The following is a 22221-nucleotide window of genomic DNA, read 5'->3' as shown; positions in this document are numbered from 1 at the left end:
AAGAGGCACAAAAGTGGGGGCTGCGGATCTCTGAAGGCCTGGCCCTGGGAGGTGTCCCACACTCCTTCCACCATGTATTTTTGATCAAAGCCAGTCACAGTGCTCTCCAGATTAAAGGAGAAGAGAAACAAACCCCAACTCTTGGTGGGAGGAATGGCATATAATATGCTGTGTCTTTAATCTACCCCACTCAGCTTCTGGGAACTGAATAACCATACCCACCCTGTTGATGCTGACCCACTTTTAAATCTAAATCACAGTACACTGTGTTGGAATAATTTAGAGGTCTTTATTCTCCACTGGAAATTGAAGGCCTAGGGAACCTGAGGTGGTTGGTTTTTTGTTTTTTCCTTGTGTTTCTAGAGCCTAATATGTACAAGGTATTCTGGGAATTCTTATCTAATGAGCACACACATCATAGAAGAATTGATTGTTTATCAAATTGTGTGTACATCAGAGTCCCCTGAGGAGCTGCTTAGAAGACCCCAGGCCAGACCCTCTAAATCCAAATCTCTAGAGCAAGAGTTTTTAGTATTAGCTGCCCATTGAAAAACTCAGTATCCAGTGCCCAGCTCCAGACACTCTGATTCCACTGATCTGGGATGAGCTCAGACATCAGTGCTTTTTTGCAATCTTCTCAGACAATTCTGATGGGTTAATTCCACTGCACTAGGATTGGAACCAGCCGTGTTCTCCTGACTTCCCCAGGTGATTCTGAAGGAGGTGGTCTATGATAGGGTGACCAACTGTCCTTGGTGTGCCCAGGACTGTCCTAATTTTAGCACCCTAGGGCCCACATTCCAAGGAATCCCTAGTTCTGTGAAAACTGGCACAATCACTATCAATGGACCACTACTTGAGAAACATTGTAGATGAGGCAGTGATAGATAACCTTTTTGAAAGATCACCTGCAAATATTGAATGAAAGCACTGATTGAGCCTCCTTACTTAAGGGACTGATGTATCATAACGCTGTCTCACACAGAGTCAACTCTGAATTAAGGAGGAGGTGGCTCACAGTCAGGGTTTCCCATCAGTGCTCTGGTATGCCAGGTCTGCTAACCTAGTTTGTGTGCCTGTCTTTGGGAATTCTTCTGGACTGGATTCTTTGGTGTACATGAGGCCGCTTTGCAAGCCCGACCACAGTCAATAAGGATGATGTGTTGAGGACAGTATGAGATACAGGATGAAGTTATTATGAAGTTCTTGTGTGTATTATTAATAGTAATATGCCAGTATGTAGTATTATTACTGTTACTCATAAGAGGGTTCAAAAATATTTATAATATCTTAAATAATTCTGTTGGGAGGCAGTGTGGTATATAGTGGAGAACCCAGGATCTGGTCTCAGGAAAACGGTTTTTTGCCCCAGCTTTGCTGTGACTAAGTATATAATCACAGATGCTTGTTTTCTCCTTAGTTGTTCATCTGCAAAACAGGAATAATAATGACGTCTTCTTCACTGGGCAGCTGGGAGGATCCATTGAAACAGTATTAGTGAAAGTGGTTCTACAGATGGAGAAGGGGAGGTACTGTGATTGTCTTTGAGTGGGAGAGACACAAAGAAGTTCTTCTGCTGAGAGGTCTTGCACATGCCCACGGCCCTGGGCCTCCCACTCCGATTTGCAGGAAGAAGAATTTACCCATAGTGGGCGTGCAGAGACATGGGGAAGCAGAGGTGTCCCAACCTGAGTTGCCCTCACAATTAAGAGCAAGTGTGCTTTGCTTTAAGAAGAAGGAAAACTTTTGGAAAAGTGGGTTTGTGAAGGTGTTTTTTAATCTTTTGCTTATTTATTCCAGGTGTATCCTCAGAGATGTAGCAAAAAAAACAACAACCGTAGCCACAAACCCATAATACTGAAAAGCTGCTTCTTAATTTCTGTAGCTAAAAAAGCACCCTTTCAGGCTAAAACCACAGAGATTGCTCCAGGCCTCTGGAGCTGGGCTCAATGATGGTTGGCTGTGTGAGGAATGTGGCTGTTAACCTCTGTGGCCCAGAAGCCCAATCCATGGCCTCTCCAATTACCCAGGTTGCCTAGCAACACCACCAAAAGCCTCCCCACAAGGCCCAGCTGGGCAGCCTTTGGGTACACCCAGCATAGCCTGCACCCCGGCCTCCTGGGTTCCCTGGCCACATCAAGGCTGGACTCAGCCTCAGGCAGGGGCCCGCCTGGTACCATGAGTGGGTGGGGCCAACAGTTTAAAGAAACAATTCAGATATTTAAAACCTAGTCGTTTGAATGCAGCTAGGAAAGCAGCACAAACTACTGATAAAAAATCTCTTCTGCACAAGGGTAGCTGCCCTAAGGCGGATGGCCTTGCCAGTGTTCTCCTGGGTGAGGTGAAGAAGGGAAGGTGAGCCTGACTCAGTCCTTTGGCTTCTCAGAGAGGCAGAACCTTTTGTTTCCTGGGTACCTGTCACCATCTTGACTCCTCATGGTAGCAACGGGAGTGGTGGGGATTCCCAGCGCCATCCTCAAGGCTGGTGCCCTGCCAGTTCTCCTACAGTCCCTGTTTGGGAGCTCCCAGGCTCCAGTCTGAGTCTGTCTGGGGAGCTGGAGGAGGGAGAGGGAGATTAGAGTAGAGAGAAGAATGGGTAAAAATTAATCAAAATAAAGATGTATGCTTCTTTAACACTTGGTGCATAGAAATCACAGGGCAGAGGAATACACAGTCTTTGGAGTTAGATATAGATGCCCTGGGCTCCTGTCCCCTCACTGGCAGTATGGCCTTGATCACGTTACTCTGGTAGCCTGAATTTCCTTATCATACATGGGATATTATTATTGAACCTTACATAGTTGTGAAAATTAATGAAGAGAATACTCAAAGTATTTGGCATAGAACCTGACACAGTGAGCGTTCACTATAATGCAACTCATTCCATTTGATTCTTATAATAATTCTGTAAAATACTAAGGGGAGAGATTAGCTCTGTTTTACAGCTGAGGAAACTGAGGCCTGGTGAAGTTAAGTGTGGATGCTGGCAGTAGAACCCAGGTCTTCACAGTGCCTCCCACAAGGAATGGAGTTCCTCAAAGACAGGTGATAAGCCCTTTTGTAGCCATTCTGGCGTGGTGGCTCCAAAGGTCTCCTCTGACCGCCCAATGATGGAGGAATGATAATGGGGGGACGGGTGTGCAGAGAAAAAGAGTGGTGGGAGGCACTTTTCAAAATAAAGTGATACATGACTCTTGTTTAATGTGATGTGGGTAGAATCCCTCCTTCCTTCCTTCCTTCCTCCCTCCCTCCCTCCCTCCCTCCCTTCCTTCCTTCCCTCCTTCCTCCCTCCCTCCCTCCCTCCCTTCCTTCCTTCCTTCCCTCCTTCCTCCCTCCCTCCCTCCCTCCCTCCCTCCCTTCCTTCCTTCTTTTCTTCCTTCCTTCCTTCCTTCCTTCCAGTACCCTTTTTTTATTAATTAATGTATCATTGATTTACACTCTTATGAAGGTTTCACAAGGAAAACAATGTGGTTATTGCATTCACCCTTATTATTGAGTCCCTCCCCGTACCCTATTGCAGTCACTGTCCATCAGTGTAGAAAGATGCCACAGAGTCACCATTTGTCTTCTCTGAGCTACACTGTCTTCCCGGTGACACCCCCACACCATGTGCATCAATCATGATATCCCACAATCCCTTTCTCCCTCCCGGACCCCTCCCCTTTGATAACCACTAGTCCCTGCTTGGAGTCTGTGAGTCTGCTGCTATTTTGTCCCTTTAGTTTTGCTTCGTTGTTATACTCCACAAATGAGGGAAATCATTTAGTATTTGTCTTTTTCTGCCTTACTTATTTCACTGAGCATAATACCCTCTAGCTCCATCCATGTTGTTGCAAATGGTAGGATTTGTTTGTTTCTTATGGCTAAAAAGTATTCCATTGTGTATATGTACCACATCTTCTTTATCCATTCATCTACTGATGGACACTTAGGTTGCTTTCATATCTTGGCTCTTGTAAATAGTGCTGTGATAAACATAGGGGTGCAATGTCTTTTTGAATCTGAGGAATTGTTTTCTTTGGATAAATTCCTAGTACTGGAATTCCTGGGTCAAATGGTATTTCTATTTTTAGTTTTTTGAGGAACCTCCATACTGGTTTCCACAATGGTTGAACTAGTTTACATTCCTACCAGCAGTGTAGGAGGGTTCCCCTTTCTCTGTGTCCTCACTAGTATTTGTTGTTCCTAGTCTTTTTGATGTTGGCCATCCTAACTGGTGTGAGGAGATATCTCATTGTGGTCTTGATTTGCATTTCCCTCATAATTAGCGATGTGGAGTATCTTTTCATGTGCTTGTTGGCCATCTGAATTTCTTCTTTGGAGAAGTGTCTGTTCATATCCTCTGCCCATTTTTTAATTGGGTTATTTGCTTTTTCAGTGTTGAGGCATGTGAGTTCTTTATATATTTTGGTTGTTAACCCATTGTCGGATATGTCATTTACAAATATATTGTCCCATACTGTAGGATGACTTATGGTTCTACTGATGCTGTCCTTTGCTGTACAGAAGCTTTTAAGCATGATGTAGTCCCATTTGTTCATTTTTGCTTTTGTTTTCCTTGCCTGGGAGATGTGTTCAGGAAAGAGTTGCTCATGTTTATATTCAAGAGACTTTTGCCTTTGTTTTCTTCTAAGAATTTTATGGTTTCATGACTTACATTCAGGTCTTTGATCCATTTTGAGTTTACTTTTTGTGTATGGAGTTAGACAATAATCCAGTTTTATTCTCTTGCATGTAGCTGTCCAGTTTTGCCAACATCAGTTGTTGAAGAGGCTGTCATTTTCCCATTGTATGTCCATGGCTCCTTTATCATATATTAATTGACCATACATGCTTGGGTTAATGTCTGGACTCTCTACTCTGTTCCACTGGTCTGTGGATCTGTTCTTGTTCCAGTGCCAAATTGTCTTTATTACTGTGGCTTTGTAGTATAGCTTGAAGTTGGGGAGCGAGATTCCCCCACTTTATTCTTCCTTCTCAGGATTACTTTGGCTATTCAGGGTCTTTTGTGGTTCCATATCAATTTTAGAACTATTTGCTCTAGGTTTTTGAAGAATGCTGTTGGTATTTTGATAGGGATTGCACGGAATCTGTAGATTGCTCTAGGCAGGATGACCATTTTGACAATATTAATTATTCCTATCCATGAGCATGGGATGTGTTTCCATTGATTAGTATCTTTTTAAATTTCTCTCATGATTGTCTTGTAGTTTTCATAATATAGGTCTTTCACTTCCTTGGTTAGGTTTATGCCTAGGTATTTTATTCTTTTTGATGCAATTGTGAATGGAATTGTTTTCCTGATTTCTCTTTCTGCTAGTTCACCGTTAGTGTATAGGAATGCAACAGATTTCTGTGTATTAATTTTGTATTCTGCAACTTTGCTGAATTCAGATATTAGTTCTAGTAGTTTTGGAGTGGTTTCTTTAGGGTTTTTTATGTACAATATCATGTCATCTGCAAATAGTGACAGTTTAACTTCTTCCTTACCAATCTGGATGCCTTTGTGTTATCTGATTGCTGTGGCTAGGACCTCCAAAACTATGTTGAATAAAAGTAGGGAGAGTGGGCATCCTTGTCTTGTTCCCAGTCTTAAAGGAAAAGCTTTCAGTTTTTCACTGTTAAGTATGATATTGGCTGTGTGTTTGTCATATATGGATTTATTATGTTTAGGTATTTGCCCTCTATACCCATTTTGTTGAGGGCTTTTATCATGAATGGATGCTGAATTTTGTCGAATGCTTTTGCAGCATCTATGGAGACGATTCTGTGGTTTTTGTCCTTCTTTTTGTTGATGTGGTGGATGATGTTGATGGATTTTCGAATGTTGTGCCATCCTTGCAACCCTGGAATAAATCCTACTTGATCATGATGGATGATCTTTTTGATATATTTTTGAATTCGGTTTGCTAATATTTTGTTGAGTATTTTTGCATCTATGTTCATCAGAGATATTGGTCTGTAATTTTCTTTTTTTTGTGGTGTCTTTGCCTGGTTTTGGTATAAGAGTGATGCTGGCCTCAAAGAATGAGTTTGGGAGTATTCCCTCCTGTTCTACTTTTTGGAAAACTTTAAGGAGGATGAGTATTAGGTCTTCACTAAATGTTTGATAAAATTCAGCAGTGAAACCATCTGGTCCAGGTGTTTTGTTCTTAGGTAGTTTTTTGATTACCAGTTCAATTTCATCACTGGCAATTGGTCTATTCAGATTTTCTGTTTCTTTCTGGTTCAGCCTTGGAAGGTTGTATTTTTCTAGAAAGTTGTCCGTTTTTTCTAGGTTATCCAGTTTGTTAGCATATAATTTTTCATAGTATTCTCTCATAATTCTTTGTATTTTTCTGGTGTCCATAATGATTTTCCTTTGTCATTTCTGATTCTGTGTATGTGTGTAGACTCTTTTTTTCTTGATAAATCTGGCTAGGGATTTATCTATTTTGTTTATTTTCTTGAAGAATCAGCTCCTGGTTTCATTGATTCCTTCTGTTGTTTTATTCTTCTCGATTTTATTTATTTCTGCTCTAATCTTTATTATGTCCCTCCTTCTATTGACTTTGGGCCTCATTTGTTCTTCTTTTTCTAGTTTTGTTAATTGTGAATTTAGACTGTTCATATGAGATTGTTCTTTCCTGAGGTAGGCCTGTATTGCAATATACTTCTATCTTCCAGTATTCTCTTGAATAAAGTTTTTATTCTGGAATAATTTTAGACTTATAAAAACTTTGCAGAGTTTGTTCACCCTTTACCCAAATACAAGTATTTTCTGTCTTCTTCAGTGCACCAGGAACTTACTGAGCACTCGGAATGCAGAAATAAAACTATTTCTGCCTTCCATTAGAAGGTTGCAGAGTATGTGAGATTGTGTGGACCTTGGAGATACTTAGCTTGTGGTTCTAAAAGGTGCCACTGCCTCCACTTCACTGGTATGCTTGTCAGAGATCTACTAAATATATTAAATTAATTTCATCAGGAGTGGTGCCCAGGAGCCTGTATGAAACCAAATGTTGACAAATAAATGCCTGAGGTGATTCTAAGGCATAGCCATTTTGGGGAACTGTTGATCTATAGCAGGGTGTTCACTGTGCAGGTGATAGAGCTCTGGCTCAGAGCTGGTAAGGGACTGGCTCCAGGTCATACTGCCAGGAAGTGGCAGAGTCTAGACCAGGAAACAGGTCTCCTGGTTCTGTACTTTCGTTACATTATGTCTCCCAAACACAGGATAAGAAAAGAGTTTAACTTGCCATGGAAAGAAACCAGTCAGAGTTTAGAAGAATTTCTTGGCTATCCAGGTGTATTAGTTAGATTCTTGGATGCAAAAGAACAGAAACTGATTCTGGCTGATTATACCAGTAAGTAAATTTTATTGAAAGCACATTGGGTAGTAAAAGAAAAAGGATTTTTCTACTTCTACTCACACTTCTGACACCAAATGCCTGCATTTTCCATATCAACCAATTTTAACACTAACTGCCCCACAAGGTAAGGGCTTAGTCCTACAAGACGGCTCCTCACTAGATGCCAAGCCTGGGTTGCCAGTACTTTTGACCAACTGGCTAAAAATTGGGTGTTTTTATGACCCTCTCCTCCCATTTGATAATTTGTTAGAATAGCTCACAAAACTCAGGAAAGGACTTTACCTACTGTTACCAGTTTATTTTAAAGACCACAACTCAAGCACAGCCAAATGGAGGAGATGCATAGGGAAAAGTATATGGGGATGAATGTGGAGTTTCTACGAACTCTCTGGATGTGTCACCCTCCTAGTGCCCAGAACCCAGAACCCATGAATTCCCCAACTGGAAGCTCTCTGAATCGCTTTGTTTAGCATTTTTTTTATGGATGTTACATTACATAGGTATGATTGCTTAAGTTAATGACCATTGGTGATTACACTCAATCTCTGTCCCTTCTTTCCTTCCCAGAGGTAGGGGCAAAAAGTCCCAGCCTTCTAATTACATGATTGTTTCCTCTGGCAGCTTCTATCCTCGTAGACACTTGATTAGCATGAACTCGGGTGTGGTTGAAAGGGGCTTACCATGTATAACTTAAGGTGCCCCTCTCACACCTATTACTCAGGAAATTCCAAGGGTTTTAGTAAAGAGAAAGACCAAATACAACTTTCTTAGTATATCACAGTGTCACAGGTAGGTTACAGAATCACTGGAAGTCTGCTGAAACAAGTTTTGGGACATAAGCAGGAACAAATGGAGACCAAGCACCTAGAACTATACCAAAAATCACAACACAGAGCTAGGTAGGCAAGGTAGCCCAGCTGTGATGGCTGCATGCCCATTGCTGCAGCCCGTGTCAGAAATACAGCTGGTGTTGGATGTTGAATGCCACACTGACCCAGTGGCAAAGCTGGATGCTGGTTACTGCTGTTGCTTCACAGTGCACTGCTGTAAGGAATTTTCTCCAACTCCAGCTCCAGTCTCAAAAATCCTAAGTAAATGCAGCTGATTGGTCAAACCTGGGTCATGCCTGAGCGCTAGCTGCCTGGGCAACTGGAAAAGAGAGTATCGGGCACTTTAGCTTCTGTATTGGGGAGTGGCCCTTGCTGTCTACCAAGATTCATGAGATGAGGAATTCTCCAAAAAAACTAACAAATGACCACTTCATAAATGTCATGAAAAGAATACTCTGGAAGTCTTTAACATACACAGATTCAACACTTAGAGTTTTTTATTTCCTTAGTTACCTTCAAAGGCCTGTTGTAAAGGAATGTCAACTGAATAAATTCCTTTGCTTGTGCCCATGATCTATTAGTTAGCAAGCCAGGCCTATGTCCATCTTAACATTGCATGGGACTTTATTATTATTCTCTACTAGTTATTATAGCCCTTATGTAACCTGCATGCCATGACTAAAATCTTTGTTTCTTTTTGAAGGAGTAGAAAAGACTTATAAAAACAGATCATTTTACAGTGCCAGTGATAGAAATGAAAAGAAAGTAAAGAGGCCTGAGAAAGTGACTTTTTTTTTTTTTGGCCATAAATAGAAGTTTTGGATAAACTGACACAGAATGTCAAGGTGTCTAGGATCTCTGATATTAAGAGATCCACCATGTATATCTGTAGATACAAGGAAAAATGCTTTGCAAAGTTATTTTAATGAGTGCTTCAGCCAGTGCAGACACTGCTTTTCAAGCAGGAAGTTAAATTTCACTTAAAGATGAAAAGTGGCATAACTAGCTAACCAAGTTTTCTTTTTCTTTTTTGGGATCTTTGGTGCAACATGTTGAATGTGAATAATAGTCTTCACATAATACATTTTATAAATCACTATTTCTGAATTTATAGAATCATTTTGGGTCTGAAATGGAATCACTTAAATTTTTTTCTGGATAAAATTTATAATGCAATTTTTTGTGATACTGTGGTATATAGTGAATTAGGACACCGAAAGTTCTTTGGGAAAATCCCTTGCTAATGTCAAGGGTCTCATCTTAAATCTCCTTATGGAAATCTCTTTAGCTACATTTTTTTTTAAAGGCAGATGACTGTTCTGGGTAAACAAGCACAGCCCTGCCCTTTCCAGTCCTTAGCCACCATACTGGCTCCATGACTCATACCAGATAAGGTCAGGAAGTAGGGAAGTTCTTTCTACTTTTTCTCGTAAGAATGCTTGCCAGCCATAAAGGGAAGGTCTTTGGTTCTTGGTGTGCAGGGGGACCGTCTCCATTTTTTCATCAGAGGGCTATGAGTTTTTTCAACTCTTCCAACATTCTTTTTAACAATGCACCACACAGTTCCCTTCTGGTAGGATGAGGGTGTTTTACAGCAGTGCCATCTAGTTTTGATGTATGTGTGTGTGTGTGTGTCTGTCTGTGTGATTTCAACAAAGAGTTGAGAGCTACTTGCTGCAGATAAGAGGTAGGAGGTGAGGCAGAACATCAAGCCAGCATTAAAGAAAGCTCAAGAAATGAGCATGATCTTTGCTTAGTGACTAAGAAAGCACCGTGAATAGTAAACAATTCCCCCCCAAGGAGTAACACTGTGAGGAGGTGATCACGTAAATAATTCGATAGCTGTGGATGCTTTTATATCTGTGAGAATATAACATGATCATTGCTGACATGTTTTGACAACTCCTGCTTTTATTAATTTGAGCCTCCAAAAATCCTGGTAATCTAAAATGTGTTTCTAGAGACTCTGTCCCAGCTTTGACCTGTAGAGCCCACGAAGTATACAGGCCACACCCACGCAAAGATTAATGACATGACCTTGATTAGACTTGCTTTTTGAGGCCCTAGGGAGGTAACTCCTGAACCCAGGAGCAGAAGTGCTGGTGAGCAGAATTCAGTATAGTATAAGGAAGAACTCCTAATAATTAAAGCTGTCGGAAAATGCAGCAACCTGACTAAGTATATTCAAGTTTTTTTGTAATTTTGTGCTGGCATAAGTAATTCTGCATGGAACATCTTTGAAATATAGCTTTGTGTACTTGCTCAAATACATTTGTAGGATAGATTTCCAGGAGTAGAATGGTTCTGGGTATGCTTTTTGCATTTTATAGATACTACCCAAGTTCCTTCCCCAAAAGGCTGCATCAGTTTATACCTCATAAACTGTGCTCATTTCCACAGTTTCATAAGTACGGGTCAGTAGTTTTCATTGTTGCCAAATTGATTAGTAATGTTTCCAAGGTGGTGAATGTGCTTAGAAATTCAGATGAGAGAGCAGATCAGCCAGAGTGGGAGGGATGGGGAATGTCAGAGACAGGGAGCAGCACCTACCTATGAGCATCAACAGATGTTGGCAAGAAGATGAATCAGGGAGAGGCCCTTGTCTTCAAGCAACAGGGCACACAGGGAAGTCAGAGTGTGATAGAGCTGGACTGCGAAGAATGGTGAAAACAAAATGCTGCAATCGCTAACCAACGCGTTCATCTGGTGCTGGAACCCAAAGTAGCTAGAGTCGCATGTCAGATCCCTGTGCTGCACGTGCCAAGGCAGAAAGCAGATATACAGTGAGTCTGGACTAAACCAAGTGGGTCAGATACCTTTGCAGCATAGGAAATAAATTTCACTAAATTACCTGAAATGGTGGGCTTGATGTTGTAACATTTCTGGAAATTCTGAAATCTGGAGTAAAGAGGAAATTTGAGAGAGATGTAATCTTCATTTTCCTAGCTCTTTTAACAGCTATAAAGTTGTATTGTTAACAACGTGGAATTTTTTTTTCCTCATAAAATGGTCGGGTATTTAAATTTACAATAGAGCTTATTAATAAAGTGTTAGTCATCCCTAATTGTGCTTATTTTTAAAATGCCTTAAATGTTTGTAGTCAAAAGCTGCTGCTCTTAAATCCACACTGCGTTTTTGCCAATTATGAGAAGGACAAAAACTAGAAAACTCAATATTCAAGGAAAATTAATAAAATAGTTTTGTTTATAAACTTAATGTCTCACCCTTGGAGGTTGTGTGAGTGGGAGGCTGGATCATCTAGGGGAGGGAAGAAGTCTTTCTTTTTATAAAAGTTGCTAAGGGAAAGAAAAATAAAAGGGCAATTCTCTCCGTCCCTAAATTTATTGAATATAATCTATTGTGATGTGGAACTTTGCCTAATGAAATACATTTGAAAATAAATCAAATTTGACCTGATTCTCAGATTCTGCAGTGTGAAAACAGACCCCAGACTCAACCTTATCTCTTCCCTCTATTCATCCATCTGTCCACACGCTGACTCATCCATCCATAGCCAATAATACCTAATAATCATGGAGTGTTTACTGTGTGCCAGATACTATTCTAGTGCTTATGCATTATCTCCAATAATCTTCCCAGCAATGCTGTGAGATGAGTGTTATCATTATACCACTTTCAAATGGAATCTGAGGGTTTCCCCAATAAATTAAACAGACAATTATCATATGACCCAGCAATTCTACTTCTAGGTATATACCCAAGAGAATTTAGTTCAAACAAAAACTTTCATGGCGATAATCATAGCAGCTCTATTCACAGTAGCCCGAAGGTAGAAACAATCCAGATGTCCTTCAATGGACGAATAGGTAAATGAAATGCGGTTTTGTTTAAATGTCTGTTTATACAATGCAGTATTATTCATCCATAAGAAGGAATGAAGGGCTGTACATGCTATGACACAGATGGACCTTGAAGACTTTTACGAAATAAAAGAAGCCAGACTCAAAAATATGTAATACACAAAAATAACACAAATTAAGGAATAATATAAATGTGTGATTCCATTTATATGAAATATCCAGAATAGTTAAATCCATAGAGACAGCAGACTATTGGTGGCCAGGGGGTGGGGTAGGGGGACCCTGGGGTGACTGCTTAGTGGGAATGGGATTTTGGTTTGGGGTGATAACAAAGTTCAGGAACTAGATAGTGGTGATGGTGGGACAACATTGTAAATGGACTTAATGCCACTGAACTGTGCACTTTAAAATGGTTAAAATGATAAATTTTTTATTATTTTTTCAAAGAAATCCCCCCCACATTATCTAAGCTTCAGGCTCCACAAAATATGGACCCACTCCTGCATAGAGGGCAAAAATCCAGTGAAATCCACCATGCAGATATAATCAGTTACTTCTCCATATTTATTTTTGCATGTGTATTGGTACATTACGTTTTACAAAAGCGTGACTACTCTGTGTACTATTTCACAGTATTACTTTTTTCTCTTAATACATTCAAGACCCTCCCCCTATTGACCACAGAACCAGAAGTAAAAAATAACAGAACCAAACCAAAAAGAGGACAATACCAGGCAGCACCAAGGTTCAGGGAGAGGAAAGAGTGGTCAGGCCCCAGTGGCACTGCAGTGCCTTGGCGTGGTATATCACCCAGCACAGTTTTTATTATACAATTATTTGGATAATTTTTATTGACCTCTGTCTCCTCTATTACACTGTAAACACTTATGGATAAGAATGGTGTCCTTATACATACTAGGTGTTCAATAAATATTTGTTGAATAAATGCTTGAATAATTGAATGTTAAGGATTGAAGTCAAGATAATATTGGGCGTGGGAATTAGTAGGACCTCAGCCAAGGATTTTGGATGCCAGAGGGTTGCTGGGAAGATGTGTTTAAGCAAAGGTGTTGACATTGTGCCTGGAGAACCAGTAAGGAATGGCCTTTTTAACTCAAGTGTGCTACAGAATGGGCAGCAGTTGTATTTTGGAAAGGACACTGGTAATTAAGAAAGAGAAGAATCGCTTCTCGGCCTTTTGGCTAAGATCAAGTGTAGTATCTGTTCTTATCAGTTTAATATCTGATACGTCCTCTATCCGAGGACAATATATTAAATGGATTTTTGGAGTAGGGAGATGGAATAGGAGCTTGCTCCGTCCACTCCACGCATCGGCCTGGTATTGCAGTACTTCCGGGAACGGTGCCCCCCCTATCTGGGGAACATAAAAAAAAAAAAAAAAAAAAAAAAAAAAGAAAGAGAAGACATGGTTTGAGTCCTTTTTTGCAGGGTGGAGGTGAGAAGCTCAGTTTTTTATCTATGAATGGGGCTGCAAATCCCTACCTCCTTGGGGTTGTTGTGGAAATCCAATGAGTCAATAGCTGTGAAAGCCCTCAGCATGGTGCCTGATGCATAGTAGATGTTCAGAAATGATTTTTGGTTCTGATTCGGAAATCAGCTTCTGATATGTTTGGCCTGGGAGTAGAAGCAAGATGAAATTAAGAGGAGAAAGGAGACTGTTCACTTAAGCTAGACAAAACTGAATTCAGTTACACAGTGTGCATGGTTTGGGCTCTGAGACACATCAATTCATGGCAAGCTGCCTCTTAGGTGAATACTGACTTGAAAGTCAATGGCAGAGGGGAAGGTAGGGGTATACGAGGCAGAGTTGCTGTTCCAAGGCTCCTGTTCACCCCTTGGGTGGTGGCAGTAGATGAAACTGAAAGTCCCCTCTGAGAGCCTTCTCCCTCATTTGGGTAGACCCTAGTATTTTGTCGTGATTATACACTGGTGATGGAGTTATGGAGCTTAAGAGTAGGGCAGTAGATCTTCAGATGCCTTCTATTAATGAACAGCGAAGGCCTTGAAAACTAATGTTTGTGCCAGAGTGCTCAGGACAGAGCCGGGGCCCAAAGACTCTAGGGTCATCTGTTTTTCCCTGATATTTGTGTCGCTTTTAGGTGGAGGGAGGACCCAGAGCAATGGCTGCTGCTCATGAGGTGGAGATGGAGGATGTGAATCTGAATAGAGACAGGAAAGAAGACCTGGAGGACGAGGAGGAAATGAGAGAGGACGGCGAAGGTAAAGATCCCTCCAAGAATAAAAAAGTCTACAGGGTTGTCTCAAAATGGATGCTTCCTGAACAGGCCCGGAGAACATACGTGGAGAGAGCTAACTGCTTCCCGCCCCCCGTGTTCATCATCTCCATCAGCTTTGCTGAGGTGAATATTTTGAGTGGTGGGCATTAGGGAGTTGCAAACAAACTGGGGATTTGGGTCAGATACAGATAAGATTCTGGGAAACGTATAAGAAGAGAACTTGGTGTTGGCAAGCAGAGCACACACAGAACCCAACCTCACCACATCCTGAACTTCTTTCCCAGGTTTTCCCTGAGTTCCCAGTCACTTTCGGGGTTTTTCAAGGGTTGAGTTTTATTTTTCAAACAAGTTCCCTGCCCCGCAGTGACTACAGTTTTGGTGGCTTCATTTCATTTTACCTGCCTGGGGGCTTTAGAAACCAAATAATCTTGGGGCTGCACATTGGTTTGATCTCATGATCCAACTTAGATTGGTTGGGTTGGTAAGGTCTGTCAGGAGTCTTATGTTTAGAAGGGTTACAGGCTGCCCCCAAATTTTAGTAGAGAAAAAGCTGTTTCCTCTAATGATGTCTACTTTCGGTAGCATGTAGGGTGTTTCCAAACTCTTGAGCTAGTCAGCTCTCTTGTATTCCGGAAAAGAGTGCAAGGTCTGGAGAGGTGGGAGATTTACCCAAGGTCATATACTTAGTGATCGGGCCAGGATGGGGCTTCTGAGCATCATCACACCTAACTTTTTCTCCCACACCATATGATGTCTCATAAAGGAAATGGCAGAGGATGGCTGCCTGTCGGGTATGACTTCATGGGCATTAGGAAATCCCTAGGGTAATCCTCTTAACTCCAAACAATGTCTCAACTTCCTTATCAGGGACTGTACTAGCATTTTTTAGAGAAACAGAACCAATAGGATGTGTACACACATGTGCGCGCGCGCATACACACACACACACACACACACACACACACACACACACACAATTATCCTATCATCTATCATTATCTATCATCATCATCTATATAGTCATCTGTCTATTCACTCTTATCTATTGAGAGAGAGAGAGAGAGAGAAATATTGGTATATTTTAAGGATTTGGTACATGTGATTGTGGAAGTTTGGTAAACTCAAAACCTACAGGGCAGGCCTGCAGACTGGCGACCTAGGGGTTAAGAGTTGTGGTGGAGTCTGAAGGCCATCTGTTGGCAGAATTCCCTTTTCTTAGAAGGAGTCAGTCTTTGTGCTATTAAGGCCTTCAGCTGCAGGATGAGGCCCGCCCCCATTACAGGGGCTAATCTGCTTTAGTCAAAGTTTACTTATTTAATTGTTAACCTCATCTAAAATATACCTTCGCAGAAACATCTAGAATGTTTGACCAAATGTCTGGGTACTGTGGTCTAGCCAAGCTGACACAAAAAATTAACTTTCACAGGGATCTAGCCTCCTACAACTCAGATAAGAGAAGGCTAATGTGTAAACATTCCTGGGAGAAGATTCCATCAAGGCTGTTTTGGTTACAGGGACATAACTCTAAATTTTCTCAAGGGGTTTTATTGTGAAACAACCATGAATCCATTCTGCTTTTTTGCTACTGCATGTTATCCTTCCAACCTATGGATTGGTTGCCTGCCCATGGGCCAGTGAGCTGTGTGTGTGGTATAGGAGGAGGATTGGAGAAGACTGGGATGAGGTCACATGTACGAAACATAGCTGCCTGGGCAGTGTGCTCTGGCGAAGGCGGTTTTCATAGAAGGGTCATGGAGCATTAAAACATTTTAAAACAAAACTTTTTATTTTGGAATAATTTAGTTTTATAGAAGGATTGCAAAGATAGTACGGAGTTCCTGAATATTCCTTATCCAATTTCCACCATTGTTAATATATTTCATTTCCATAGCACATTTCCACACTTAAAACTACAAAAGAAACTGATATATGTGTATTACTATTAACACAACTCCAGAACTTACTTGGATTTTACCAGTTTTCCATTAATGTCCTCTCTTTGTCCCTCCTGTACCCTCAAACCCAGGGCATCACATTTAGTTGTCATGTCTCCCACCTCCTTTGAACTGTGACAGTATCTGTCTGTTTTCTAAGACTGACAGTCTGGAGGACTGTTGGCCAAGTACCCTGCAGAATGTCCCCCAGTCTGGGTTTGTCTGATGTTTTCCTCACGATTAGATTGGAGTTATGGGTTTTGGGGAAGAATATTGCAGAGTGGAGTGCCCTCTCATCACATGCCATCCTACCAGGGAGTAGGGGCATCAACGTGACATCCCTAGTGACAGCAGCTTTCATCCCTTGGTTGAGGTTGTGTTTACCAGGTCACTCCACTGTAAAGTTACTGTTTTCTTCTTTCTCCAATCTATTCTTTGGAAGCCAGTAGGGACTTAATTTTATACTAAGTTGTAAGTGGAAGACCAAATGGTGGTGGTGGGAAGATGAGGGCAATGGTATTTGAGGGAGGAAGGGGATTCTGAAAGGCTTTACAGTTTGGTCTAGGCTGCTCCTGCTCCCTGGGGGAGGAGGGGTATGAGCACAGTTAGACGGTCAGATCTACAGGGAATGCAATTCCCATCCTCTTCTGAGCACAGGCTCTGGAATGGCTCACCTGGGAGCTGCTCATTTGAAACCAAGGTGCCCATGGCTGTAATGGGGCCACTCTCTGCAGAAGGGGTGGTTAATATTCATGTCTGCCCCTCCTTGTCAGCTGGCGGTGTTTATTTACTATGCTGTGTGGAAGCCTCAGAAACAGTGGATCACCCTGGACGTGGGCATTTTGGAAAGTCCCTTTATCTACAGCCCTGAGAAGAGAGAGGAAGCCTGGAGGTTTATCTCATACATGCTGGTACATGCTGGGTAAGGAATGACAGTTAAGTCACTGATGTTGGAAGTGACTATAAGTAATTGTATTGCCTAGTATATGCTTGGTGGTTTATTACTGATAAGGCACTTTCCTGTCCATAACCTTGTTTGATCCTCACAGCAATCCTGAGGGTCAGGTATGACTCCCTCCATTTTATGTCGGAGTCTCAGGGGATGTAGTTATCTGCCCCATGTCACACAGCTAAGTTGCAGAGCTAGGACCATTAGTGATGACTCAAGTGTATTTATATAGCATCATAATGTCCAAATATTGGTATTTACATAGGAATATTAATGAGGAGAGACCAAATCATTCCCAAACCACAAGTTGTTTGATGTTAAGTGTTCCCTTTAGAGCATGAGTCATCAGTCCCTGAGCCCCTGCCCCCATCTCATTGGCCAGAACCATGTGACACAGCTACCCTGGCCCGAGAGGTGGGAGAGTCACTGCCAGCCTCACTTGAGGAGGTAGGTAGACAAGGAGTAAGGAAGTCTGGATTAGCAGTAACATAAGCAGAAAGAGAACGATCAGAATAGGGATGGCTTCACAGATGACATGGATTCAGGTTGGACCCTGAAGGGTGGATAAACTTTGAATGAAAAAAACAATATTTCTATTTTGGGTATATGACAGGATCTCATCTTTATGCACGTCTATGGGGTGATTCTTTGGGGTTATTGTGTCACCTTGTCCTCAAGGTGTTCCCAGAGGACAGGATGGGGTGGCTTTTCTTGACCTTCTTGTTCAAATTCACAGTGCACGTATTTCCAAATCCCCTTTATGTCTGGAGCCTCCATAAGATTAGTGTAGTGTAACTGTCTTTGCTAGACTTTTTGTGTTGAATGACACGTTACTTCTCCTACATCTTTGAAGATGGCTTGGACAATAATAGTTGTGGCTGGGTGTACACATGGACATGAAGGGAAATACTCTGTTCTGTAGGTATATCCAGAGAACCACTTCAGTGATCTGCTGAATATTTGTTGAGTAAATTATAATGCGAAAACACCATCCCTAAAAACTAATATGAAAGCTGCAGCACTTTGTCAAAGACCTGACACCTATTTTGCATTTTAACTTTTTGGTTTAACCTGAAATCTCTTAAACAAAACAAAACAAACATTGTGCTACAAGCAACTAAATTAAGGATTACTCAAACGTGGGGCTTTCCCAAATTACATTCACAGATTCTCCAGAGATGCTCTTGGGGTTTGACAAGCAAAATAACATGTATTTCATTAAAAATTTTTAATTATAATAAAAAGCACCTGCACTCAATTGTTATAAGCATAATTGTAATACATGGGGATATCTTTAGCTAGTGTTACTAAGTAAGCTTTTCTTTTATTCTGGTAAACTTAAAAAAAAACTTTTTAATGTAGAACTGGGAATGAGGCTTCTCTTGCCATCTCTGTTTTGTTAAAGAATATCCTGAGATTACAAAAAAAATTGTTTAAAAACCTATTGAAATTTAAACTGCCTGCTGCTCAACAGCAATCCTAATCAGTGGTGAAGTAGGATTTTCTCAATACTGTGCTACTGAAACAAAATCAGATTCCGAGGCTGACATAGGTGGTAATTGTCATCTAAACCTAATTTCAAGTTTTATATTCCTTAAACCCAGCCCCCTTGCTCTGTTTGATGTTGTCAGTAATCATTATAAAACAGAATTTATAAAATAAATGTATACTTCTAAAATTTTTAAATCTGTTTTATGTATTGAAGCTCCATGTAAGGTTTTATTTAAACAAAAAGTCACCTAAAAAACTAGAAAATAGAATTCAAGTTAAGCAAGTCCTTAAGTAGAAACATACCAATGTCTGTTAATCTTCCAAGGAAATAATTGCCTGGGTTAGTCATAATATTTGACAACTGTGTTTGTCTTTGCAGAGTTCAGCATATCTTGGGGAATCTTGTTATGCAGCTTGCTCTGGGTATTCCCTTGGAAATGGTCCACAAAGGCCTCCGAGTGGGACTGGTGTACCTGGCAGGAGTGATTGCAGGTTAGTATCCTGAGGGTAACGCAGAATCAACAGCTTTGGAAACTCAGGCAGTAATAAACAAAGCAAAGGTAATAAACTTAAGGAAAGATTTATTGCACTTCTAATATGTGCTAGAAGACCTGATAAACATTAGTGATAAAATTAGTGATAAAATATTAATTAGTGATAAAATATTAGAGATAAGCATATAGAGATAAGTCATTGTGCCAATAATCCTCAGGTACCTCACAGTTAGACATAGGTTTGCACAATTAAAAATGGCATGTAGTTTGGTGCCCAGGGGCACATATTGGGTAAAGGCCTACAGCTAGACCATGAAGGTCCTGTGTGTCACACTAATGATTTTGGGAAGTAACACGACCCAATTTGCATTTAAGAAAGATGCCTTCAAGAGAATGTAGGGAAGAGCTAAAGGGGTCCCAAAACTCAGTAGGAACTAGCAGCATGTGCCAATGCTCTCTAAAATTAGGTGTGCCTACAATGATCCATTAGGGTCTATGTAGAAAATATTAGAACTCCCATCCTTTTAGTTATTTGCTGGAAACATTTTTTTTTAATTAAACTTTTCGATAATAATAATAGGTTTACATTACAGTTGTAAGAATTAAATACCTAGATGTCCCGTCTAACTAGTTACCCCCAATGGTAACAGCTTGCAAAATTATAGCACAGTAACAAACCAGGATATACACATTGATAGAGTCAAGGTGCAAATCATTTCATCACTACAGGGATTCCTCATGTTGCATATTTATAGTCATATCCGCGTCTCCCCCCACCCTTAATGCCTGCTTTTACTCCTGACAACCACTAATCTGTTCTCTGTTTCTACAATTTCCTCACTTAAGAATGTTATACAAATGGAATAATGCAGTATATTGCCTTTTGGGATTAGCTTTCTGCATTTGGCATAATTCTCTGGAGATGCATGTAAATTGATGCATTTATCAACAGTTCATTCATTTTTATTCCTGAGCAGGATTCTGTGGTGTGGATGTACCACCATTTGTTTAACCCTTCACTCATTGGAGGAAATATGGGTTGTTTCCAGTTTTTTGTTATTATAAATAAAGCTGCTGTAAACATCTGTATACAGGTTTTTGTGAACGGAAGTCCAGGGTTTTGTGAATGTAAGTTTTCATTTCTCTAGGGCACATGTCCAAGAGCACAGTTCTTGGTTTGTATGGGAGTTGCATAATTAGTTATTGAAGAACCAGCCAAAATGTTTTCCAGGATGGCTGTTCCATTTTTACATTCTTCCCAGGATTGTATAAGTGATTCAGTGTCCCATATCCTCACCAGCATTTGGTGGTGGTACCGTTTTTCTATTTTGGCTGTGCTTATATTCAGACCTCATGGACTTAATGTGCACATTTCCCTACTACTGATATTGAACATCTTTTCATGTGTTTATTTACCATCTGTATATTGTCTTTAGTGAAATGCCTGGCCATGTCTTTTGCCCATTTTCTAATTAGGTTTTTATACTCATTGTATTTTGAGAGTCCTTTATATCTTCTAGATCCTAGTCCTTTACTGAATATGTAGTTTACAGACATTTCCTCTCAGTCTGTAGCTTGTCTTCTCACTGTCATTTTTTTATCTCTTTCTAATGAAAATTTTTTTATTATGGCATCATTAATATACAATCACACGAGCAACATTGTGGTTACTAGATTCCCCCCATTATCAAGTCCCCACGTCATACCCCATTACAGTCACTGTCCATCAGCGTAGTAAGATGCTATAGAGTCACTACTTGTCTTCTCTGTGCTATACTGCCTTCCCCATGCCCCCCCCCACATATGTGCTAATCATAATGCCGCTTGTTTTCCTTGCACAGGTTGTATATTGTATAGTATAATAAGGGTATTATATTGCATCCTAAGGAATGAAAGCAAGAGACATAGAGTAATAGAACCAAGCAGTATAGAGAGAACATTTTTGAGTTTGCATGAGGTGGTTTTTAAACTTTGCTTTAGTTTAGGCAATCTAAGACTAATTTAGCAAACAGATTTCATCTTCCTTGGCGAATCTGATTGAGTGGTATGTTGAGAAGGATTCTAAGGGTACATCTTGAATCCATGAGAAAGCCATTAGATAATAAAATGTTGGAATGTCTCAGGTATTTTGATAGTTTTGACTAAACATGTGGGATATTTTGAAACAACAGCTGCAAAGAATATAATATACGCCAGGCAGTGTTCTAAGCATGATGCACATATCATCTCATTTGCTTCCCCTGACAACATATTGAGATAAGTTCTATTAAGAGCCTCATTTTGTAGGTAGGGAAACTAAGACACAGAGAGGTTAAGAAACTTGCTCAAGTAACACAGCTGGTATTCTGGCTCCAGTGTCTGTGCTCTTGTCACTGTTATACTGTCTTCATGCTGAACATGGTTTCAGAAAAACTGAGGTAGCCCACATAGCTATACGTTTATAGTATGGAAGGGACAAAGTGAATTTGTTGTGTATTAATATGGTAATGGTCCAAACTCCCAGACTTTTACCTTAGATTAGAAAGATTTATCTTTCATAATTCTTATAGTCATGTCTGATCCTCTGTTTTATTTCTTTAGGTTCCCTTGCCAGCTCTATCTTTGACCCACTCAAATATCTTGTGGGTGCTTCAGGAGGAGTCTACGCTCTCATGGGAGGCTATTTTATGAATGTACTAGTGGTAAGAACTTTAGAAATGGCAGCTATGGACTGACCATTCTCCCCCTCACTTTAAAAACAATAACCAGTAACTAGTATTTTGGTTCAAAACTGATAATCTTCATTTATCAATATCTACTGAGCACTCACCTTCCTTCTGGCCAGCCACCAGAATTTTCCTTTCATATTTTATCTTTTTTCCTCCTTATCACCATAGTAATGAACACTAAATAAAATTTAAATTGGAAACTAAAAAGTCAAAATTCCCAATATAGCATCTGTCAACAATTTGATATACATCTTTTAGACCTTTTTCTGTATTTTTCAAAATCCTCCCAATATCGATACAACAAACATGGAGCCACCCTTACATGTTCTGCACCTTAACAGAGTACCTGACCTATCCTGACCATCTAACCAGGTCAGCACACAG

The 22221-nt window shown here is 40.5% G+C and overlaps 1 protein-coding gene and 1 non-coding gene across 3 annotated transcripts in view; both read left to right on the top strand.

The window, feature by feature from the left end:
• RHBDL2 (rhomboid like 2) overlaps positions 1 to 22221 on the top strand; it is a 34067-nt gene that overhangs the window by 5564 nt on the left and 6282 nt on the right. For both annotated transcript variants that reach the window (XM_017665383.3, XM_017665384.3), the window contains 4 exons: positions 14124 to 14384; positions 16969 to 17117; positions 19015 to 19127; positions 21710 to 21810. In XM_017665383.3, the coding sequence (XP_017520872.1) occupies positions 14145 to 14384; positions 16969 to 17117; positions 19015 to 19127; positions 21710 to 21810 (603 nt within the window). In that variant the 5' untranslated portion in view covers positions 14124 to 14144. The remainder of the gene's footprint in view (positions 1 to 14123; positions 14385 to 16968; positions 17118 to 19014; positions 19128 to 21709; positions 21811 to 22221) is intronic.
• On the top strand, positions 13186 to 13376 carry LOC118972963 (U2 spliceosomal RNA). The gene has a single exon (XR_005062140.1). It is a non-coding gene; the product is annotated as a U2 spliceosomal RNA (small nuclear RNA).

The sequence above is a fragment of the Manis javanica genome, chromosome 4, assembly GCF_040802235.1.
Source record: "Manis javanica isolate MJ-LG chromosome 4, MJ_LKY, whole genome shotgun sequence".
NCBI classification, from domain to species: Eukaryota; Metazoa; Chordata; class Mammalia; order Pholidota; family Manidae; genus Manis; species Manis javanica.
Note: the sequence above shows the minus strand (reverse complement) of the source record. Positions and strands in the feature narration are given on the sequence as shown.